General features: G+C 36.4%; 1 protein-coding gene across 1 annotated transcript; it reads left to right on the top strand.

Moving 5' to 3' along the window:
- Positions 1-3,229: 3,229 nt before the first annotated feature.
- Positions 3,230-4,114, top strand: LOC131970077 (claudin-4-like). Its single transcript, XM_059331342.1, has one exon. It carries the CDS (start codon positions 3,230-3,232, stop codon positions 3,893-3,895), a length of 666 nt encoding a protein of 221 aa, XP_059187325.1. The 3' UTR covers positions 3,896-4,114.
- Positions 4,115-8,608: the final 4,494 nt, after the last annotated feature.

The raw sequence follows: 8,608 nt of genomic DNA, 5'->3' as shown, positions 1-8,608 counted from the left end.
CTATGAAAACTCCACTACCAGTAAAAGCCCTGCATTAAAAACTTACTGAAGTAAAAGTACAAAAGTATCAGCATCAAAATGCAGTTAAAGTATTAAAAGTAAAAGCACTTGTTATGTAGATAATTTAATGTATCCCTAATATATTATTGCATTATTATTATTTATGTATTTGTGTACGTAGCATATTAATTAACTCAAGGTAGGGCTCATTTTAACTACTTAATATACTGTTATGAGGTTTAACAAAATAAAAATAAAAATCTAATCACTTTAAATGTATCATGTTTTTCATGTTAAATCTGAACTGAAAAGTAATTTAAGATGTCAGCTAAATGTAGTGGATTAAGAAGTTCAATATTTGCCTCAAAATGTAGAGAAGTAGAAGTATAAAGTTACATAAAAAGATTTTTTAAAAAGTACCTCAAAATTGTGCTTAAAAAAAAAATTCTGTCTGGCTCAAAATTGTTAATTTCTTAAAATAAGAAATTAACTCATTGCATCGTTCATCGCTGCTTGCAGCTTCATTTTATCTTGTTTTAAGAGTTAATTTCTCATTTTAAGTGTTCAACATGCTTATTTCTATATTTAATAATCTTAATTTAAGAAATCTTGTCAAGTGAAATTATCTGTCCATGCAGAAAGATAATTTCCCTCAGATTCAGTGTTTTTATCTTGTTTTTAGACACACCTTTTTTGCAGTGTGTGTATGACCTTTAAAATAGTTAGTTGATGCCTTAGATTGTAAGATCATTGATTAACTTTCTGACGAATGTAAGACCAAGTTCTTGTTCCCATTTCTATCTTTTAACTTTTAGCTTTAGAGGGTTGGAGCAAACAACATTATGTGGTTTGAAGGACTTTGAATTGTGTAGTTTATGTAGAATAAGTGTATACTTTTGTTTAGATTCTTTGTACGTATTTTACTCCTCTCAAAAGAAAAAGAAATCCATGCCAGAGATGGGTTTGTCTCCTTGAGGGCATATATAATGTAGCAAAATGCACTATTTTTAATTTAATGCCAGTTCTTCTTTGAACACAGGCGTATATATCTGAGGTTGCAATCTGAGCTGCTTCTTACTGTACTAAATGGACAAAAACAGTAATCAGCAATATTGTTCTTCTGCATCTGTACTGCCTGCACTGCCTATATTTACATCCCTGGTTGGCATTATAAACAAAAGTGCCATGCTTTTCTCTTTGTCTTTCAGTGTTTCCTCTTAAACTATGGACTGTATATCCGTGTTTCCACTGGGAGGAAAAGTGGCCACCAGGAAAGTCTCAGGCCACGCCCTCTCAAAAGTCCTCTCACTCTGCATGTCTCCATTACAAGTTATTACACACTATACTGCTACAGAGCTAACTGTTAGCCTATTAGCAATTTGCAGACCCCTCCGGCTCTGCAGCTGGGAGAGACTGCTGCAGGAGGACTGGGCCTCTTCGACTCGTTCTTACTCTTCTTAACAAGCCGCCGGCCCCCGCAGCTCATTAAGAAGAGAAGAGAGATGGTGGTTGACTTCAGGAGGAAGAAGATGCTTCCACAGCCACTTCTGATCAGGGGGGAGGTGGTGGAGGAGGTGGAGGACTATAAATACCTCGGAGTGGTGATCGGCAACAGACTGGACTGGAAATCTAACACAGAGGCTGTGTACAAGAAGGGGATGAGCAGACTCTATTTCCTGAGGAAGCTGAGATCCTTCAATGTGTGCAGCAAGATGTTGGAGATCTTTTACCAATCATTTTGTTGCAAGCGCCATTTTCTTTGCTGCTGTGTGTTGGGGCAGCAGCATCAGAGCCAGCGACACCAACAGACTTGATAAGATTATCAAGAAGGCTGGCTCTGTACTTGGTCTCAGGCTGGAGACTTTTGAGACTGTGGTGGAGAGGAGAAAACTAGACAAACTGCTGTCCATCATGGACAATGATCAGCACCCTCTCCATCACACAGTAGAAAGACAGCGGAGCACCTTCTCTCACAGGCTGCTCCAGCTCCGCTGTCATAGGGACAGATATAAAAAATCTTTCCTGCCACATGCCATCACACTGTACAATAACAAATAATAACCTGGTTCATTACATACTGTCTATGCACTTTATGTGTTTTTATGCACACTGTTCATTGCACCTTATTTGTTTCATAGCACCAACATTTTTATACTGTATATTCATATTTATTCTGCACTGGAATTCTATTCTACTCCTTCTTTAGACACTTTATATTTTATTGTATTTTTATATTTTATTGCTTGAAGTATGCCTAGGTTGTTCTTTTTACTTAATTGTGTTGTTATTGTCTCTGTGTGTAATGCTGCTGCTACACTGTAATTTCCCAGCTTGGGATAAATAAAGTATATCTATCTATATCTATCTATCTATCTATCTAAGAAGAGTAAGAACGAGTCTCCAAAAGTCTCCGATAACACCAGAAAAAGTCGCTGGATTTGTCGCCAGCCGCTTTTTTTGAAAAATAGTCGCTAAGGGGGTCTGAAAAGTCACTCAATATAGCAACAAAGTCGCTAAGTTGGCAACACTGCTTTGCAGGTTTTTACAAATGGTGCGTGTTGTTGTGACGTCGAGTACTACGTCACATCCTGCTTAGCGTTCTATCCAATCAGCAACCAGGCTTTTTTCAGGGGAGAAAAAAACGGCCCTGCTCTTCTACAGGGATGAAAAAAGACAAAAGGTCGCTCCAGACGGCTCGTATTCAAATTAGGGGCGTTTTGGTGAATGAGACCAGCCTCATTCCGGGTATTGTAGTGGAAACATCCTCATGTTTCATTCACAACCAGCAGTGATTTATTTTAAATGCACTCTTACTAAGATACATGTGTGTTCATCTAGAGACAAACCTTTGCTTGCTTTGACACTGTCTACTGAATGGCAGGATGCAGATTTGTGGCCTTTAAGTCAACAATACTGCCTCTCAACCTCTCCCAGCCTACATTTTTAAGTTAGTGCATTTTCTGCTACATGCATCTTTTTCCTTGTTTAGAATACCAACAAAACCTTGTGTAACACGATCCTCGTCTCCATCGACGAGAATAAGTGAAACCCCAACCTTTATTGTCCCGACACACAAAGAATCCTGCACGTCTGGTATTCTTTGGCAGAGCCTCTCGTGTTCTTTAATAGCTTAGCTCTCACGCCTCCCATTCTTCATTGTCAGCCGGCTCCACATGAACATAAACACCTGATCGGCTGCTGATATTCTCTCAGACACACGGAGAAGACGATGGCTTCCATGGGGATGCAGATGGCGGGCTGCGTCCTGGCCCTCCTGGGCTGGATCGGGGTGATCATTGTCTGCGGCTGCCCCATGTGGCGCGTCACTGCTTTCATTGGCAACAACATAGTGACGTCCCAGGTGATGTGGGAGGGCATCTGGATGAGCTGCGTGGTCCAGAGTACGGGCCAGATGCAGTGCAAGGTGTACGACTCCATGCTGGCTCTGAGCACCGACCTGCAGGGGGCCCGGGCCCTGGTGGTGGTCTCCATCGTCACAGGCTTTGCTGGGATCCTCGTAGCGTTCTGTGGTGGAAAGTGCACCAACTTCATTCCAGAGGAGAGAGCCAAGGCGAGGGCTTCAATAGCAGCCGGCGTGTTGCTGATCATCTGTGGGATCCTCATCCTCATCCCTGTTTCATGGACCGCCAGCATCATCATCAGGAACTTCTACAACCCCGTGCTGGTAGACGCCCAGAAAAGAGAGCTGGGGGCAAGTCTGTACATCGGCTGGGGGGCTGGGGCCCTGCTGGTCGTGGGAGGAGCTCTACTGTGTGCCAACTGTCCCCACAAAGAGGAGGAGGCCCCCTCAGTGAAGTACCTCCTAAACAACCCTGGAGGAAACAGCAGAGACGACTCGTTTCGGTCTTATGAGCCAAATAAGACGTATATTTGATTTTTAAACCTCTGAAGTCCAGGAGATTTTGGTTCAAATTTGTCAACTTCCTATGCATTCATTTCTGTCTCTGTTTAGCATCTTTCAGTCTGTCCTTACATCACATGCATGGCTCCTTTTTCTCCACACAAACTTGGCTATCAGTCCGATTTTTCATTTTATTTTAATTAACAAAGTATAAAGCTGCCAGGAACCGAAAATACAAACAAAAGACACAGGTGTCTATGGAAATGTACCTTTTTTTTTCTTCTTTTTTTTTTTTTTTTTTTTTTTTTTACCATTTATACACACAAAAACAGCAGAAAAAAAATTAAATAATAAAACTACAAATCAGTCTATTTGCATGCAAATTAAAAAATAGTAATAGTTTTCATTGTAGAAAGAAAATTCACAATTTAAAAATGGTCTAGAAACATAAATGGCACACTGTGAAAGCTCTTATGATTGAACTTTCAACTGGCTTTCTCAGCTTGTCTACATATCATATATAAATAAAGTTATTTCTGTAAATAAAACATGTATTTTCAATAAATAGATGGACTCCAGAGGGTTAACCCTCTGAAATCTTGGGCTATTATGTCCTTTAAAAAATCTGTTAAAAAATCTTCACCATGCCATGTTGGTATCAGTTTTTCCAGCGTTGCCTCACCTATATGTCCCGATAATTAATTTTACTTACTTGGTAAAAATGTTGAACCGAAAAGAAACAAAGGAAAACATAAAATCTTATCTTGAAAATTATATTTCAATACACAGAATTTTAAATGTTGCAAATATGAATACAGGTTGCAAATATTACACATAACAGGTAAAATGAGGATAATCTCTAGTTCTATAGTTTTATACTAAATATATTTGACATTATCTCCGGTTTTAACTTTCAAGCCAGAATTTTCGAGGGAAGCTGATGACAAGACTAAATGTTGCTTCATTTTTTATATTTTCACGTCATGAAGAAGTTAATGTGCCGGTGCTTTCATGGACTCTAGAGGGTTAAACGGACAATTCTGGAGAAGTCTGGTTGATGTTTTTGTCTTCAAGAAGTAAAAGAGTTTGATCAGCTGCTGTGAAACCTCAAGAAAAAAAGACATTCAACCCACAATGAAGGAAATTTGCACTTTGTTCTTATAAGAGATTCACTCTGGATGTATGAAGGACCTGTCTGAGATGTTTTTAATGTTTGTTACTCTTAGAAATGAACATTTATATGGTGGTAGTCTAAATTATACAAACTAAATGTGCGTTATGTTTGGGGAATTTGTTTGGTTTCTGTTGAAAATTCATGTTGTAATTGCACTGTGCACCTTTTTGTCCTTTGATAATTGTGATTTAAATTCCCCCACAATAAAATGAGCTTCTGTTTTTAAGTTTTGTGTCTCTCACGCTTTTTGTTTATGTACTTTTTTTTAAATGCCTTTGGTTCTTTTAACCAAACACTGGGAAAAAACCTGTTTGTCAGAGACTTCACAAAGGGAACAGAGATGATGACTCAGTCACTTGCAATCCTGCTGCTGTTTAGTGAAGCATGACCTGCTTGCAGGAGTTTCACTGTCAATGTTTGCTGCATAAGTCAGGCAGGGAATAGTTTAAAGGAATTTTAAGGGACTTTTCCAGACACAAAAGTAAAAAAATAAACTGTCAATGTTATTTTTTCTCTTGAGAATATAAATCATTTGGGTTTAAAATGGTTTTGAATAATTGTTTTGATTTTAACTCTACGGAGTCTTATAGGGCTATTTTGTCCATTTTTGAGTCATTTTGTGCATATATTGGTCATTTGTGTCTTTTTGTGTCTTTTTTGGTCATTTTGTGTCATTTTGTGTCTTCTTTGGGGTTTTTTTGGTCATTCTGTCTCCTCATTTTGTCTTTTTTTGACCATTTTGTGTCCTTTTTTTGGTCATTTTGTGTCTTTTTTGTCAGTTTGTGTCTTTTTTGGTCATTTTGTGTCTTTTTTTAGTCATTTTGTGTCTTTTTGGTCATTGTGTGTTTTTTTAGTCATTTTGTGTCTTTGTTTAGTAATTTTTGTGTCTTTCTGTGTCTTTTTTAGTCATTTTGTGTCATTTTGTGTCATGATTTGGAGCTTTTGGTGACTCCAGGGTTAAGTGTTGATGTTTCAGTCAGTCCCACCAACCTGATGGGAATGTTGTGTTTTCTCACCTTATCTGGCTGCAGATCAGACAGACAGGAGGGTCAGGTTACTCACATGTCACAGGAAGTGCTTGAAATATTCAAAATGCCAAGCAAGGGAAGTTTTCTCTTCCCTTGTTTTCTTTCTGGTTTACTGTCACCTTGTCCTCCACAAGTAACTAAAGTAAGATTCTAGGTATCAATAAAAGAACAATATCAATATTTGTACTCTTTTATGGTGATAGTGAAATACCTTAATAACTAACTGCCAACACACAAAACATACAATGCAAAGATAACACTGCAAAAACCAACTGACAAAACATAAGAAATAAATAAGCAAATAATGTTTGAAACAAGTAAAATTATCTGCCAGTGCAGTAAGTGAATTTTTCTTTGTAGGAATTCTTTAAATAAATAAAAAATATCGAGAAACTGGAAAAAACAAGTTATGGCTTGAAATAAATCCAAATAAACTTATTTTGAGCAATTGTGAATAGACCAACTGTAATAACAATAAAATAAGCCAGCAATACTTGAAACAAGCACGTTTTGGTGGATAGAAAATGCTTTTAAAATATCATTAAAACTACATGCAACTAAAACTCTCAATTGGAGACAATATTTTAGATAAAAACGTAAAGATTCAACAGTTGAATAGATTGAAAAGCATGAAAAAGCTCACAATGTCAATCCTAAACAAGTCTTTAAACAATAAGATAATTAAATAAGCACATAATAATAATAATAATAATAATCAATCAATCAGATTACATGTGTATGTTATTTCTCATGTGTTGTGTTCCTGGCCTTTTTTTCCTCTATTTTTTATTGATTTAACATTGTTTTTACGGTAAAAAAAAACGGCAGCTGTGGTTGCCAGAACTTTACCGTAATAAATACGGTGTAACTTTTTGTAATATTACAGTAAAATGATATTAGCGCTGTTGATTTCACATTTAAGAATGCTATTTTATTCCATATTAATAGGACTTACTTAGGTTGAAGTAACAATCATGGTCTGGGTTTAAATAACTACTTTGATGACGTCATGGTCATAATGATAACTGGGTCAAAGAATGATCTTAGTCACGGTCAAAAGAAACCCAATGTTAACTGTAGGCTGGAAATGTGCACACGAGAGGGTTTTGTCCCTTGAACATGTCAATTATTCATTTTCAGTGAAGCTTACATGTATCTGAAACTGTTATTATGCAACGCAAATTATTTGGTTCTTACCAAGATAGGGAGCGGCAATGAGCTCAGACACAATTAAAACTTCCTGCACACTGTAAATTTTTTTAAAAAAATGTTGTTTTTACGGTAAAAAAACAGCAGCTGTGGTTGCCAGAACTTTACCGTAATAAATACGGTGCAACTTTTTCTAATATTACAGTAAAATTATATTAGCACTGTTGATTTCATGTTTAAGATTGCCATTTTATTCCATATTTTACCGAAAAAATTAAAACGTTTTTCCATCAAAAGAAACACTGTTCTGCTATATAATTGACAAGAAAATACTTTATAAATGCTGTATAAATTAAAGATTTTACCATTAAATATTACAGTATATTTTAGTTCATAGATATGATGTTTAGTACATTTAACAGTAAGAAAAAGTATTTTTACAAAAAATAATGCAAAAATTACAGAGATGCTTGTATATATATTACAGTATATTTTTGTTACAAACACGATGCCGGTGTATTTTACAGTGGAGTAATTTATTTATTTTTAAAAACTGTAAAAAAAACCCCACACACACTGTTTTGGCTGATATATACATTTACAGTGTTTCATTGTTACTGAAACTGAATTAACCCATTTATCATTTTACAGTCTTTTACTGTCATGGTTTAGCAGTTTTTCACCGTAAAATCTACAGACATTTTTTACAGTGTTCTTATGGGGGGGTGAAACTTGGGTAAAGTTGCTCATCATGTTTTTTTATGGTAAGATCATTATAAAAAGCTGACAATTAGGTGTTACTGATTAAACACAATGATCAAGTATCACATACTTAAAATAAATAAATAAAAATTATATACAAATGTAGAAAAAAAAAACACTTTTTCCCAATGAATCGTTTACTGAAACCCATGTTTTTTAATCACTGCTAGTTGGACAGTGATGCATTTGTTCCATTGTTAACTCTGACATCAGTGTTTGGCACACAAGCATTAATTCATAACAGGTTCAGGTAGATTCTCTCTCTAATGGCAGAGGGCAGCTCAGGAATGTGAAACCAGCAGAACAACAGGGTGTGGTGACACCAGTGGATCACCTTGAAATACTCTGCTGACACTACGCCTGTAATGAAATGTCTTCAGAACATAATAGAAAAATGAAAAGATACTTTATTGGATGTCATACGGGCTGTTTTGTGTTTTATTTATGCTGTCTGGTTCAGTTCAGGCCTAAACAGGACTTACTTAGGTTGAAGTAACAATCATGGTTTGGGTTTAAATATCTACTTTGATGACGTCATGGTCACAATGATAACTGGGTCAAAGAATGATCTTAGTCACGGTTAAAAGAAACCCAATGTTAACTGTAGGCTGGAAACAAGAAATGTCCTCATAA

This window comes from Centropristis striata, chromosome 4 (genome assembly GCF_030273125.1).
Source record: "Centropristis striata isolate RG_2023a ecotype Rhode Island chromosome 4, C.striata_1.0, whole genome shotgun sequence".
Lineage (NCBI taxonomy): Eukaryota > Metazoa > Chordata > Actinopteri > Perciformes > Serranidae > Centropristis > Centropristis striata.
Note: the sequence above shows the minus strand (reverse complement) of the source record. Positions and strands in the feature narration are given on the sequence as shown.

Coding starts and splice junctions, on each gene's coding strand:
- LOC131970077 (XM_059331342.1), top strand. CDS start 3,230: ATGGCTTCCATGGGGATGCAGATGGCGGGCTGCGTCCTGGCCCTCCTG.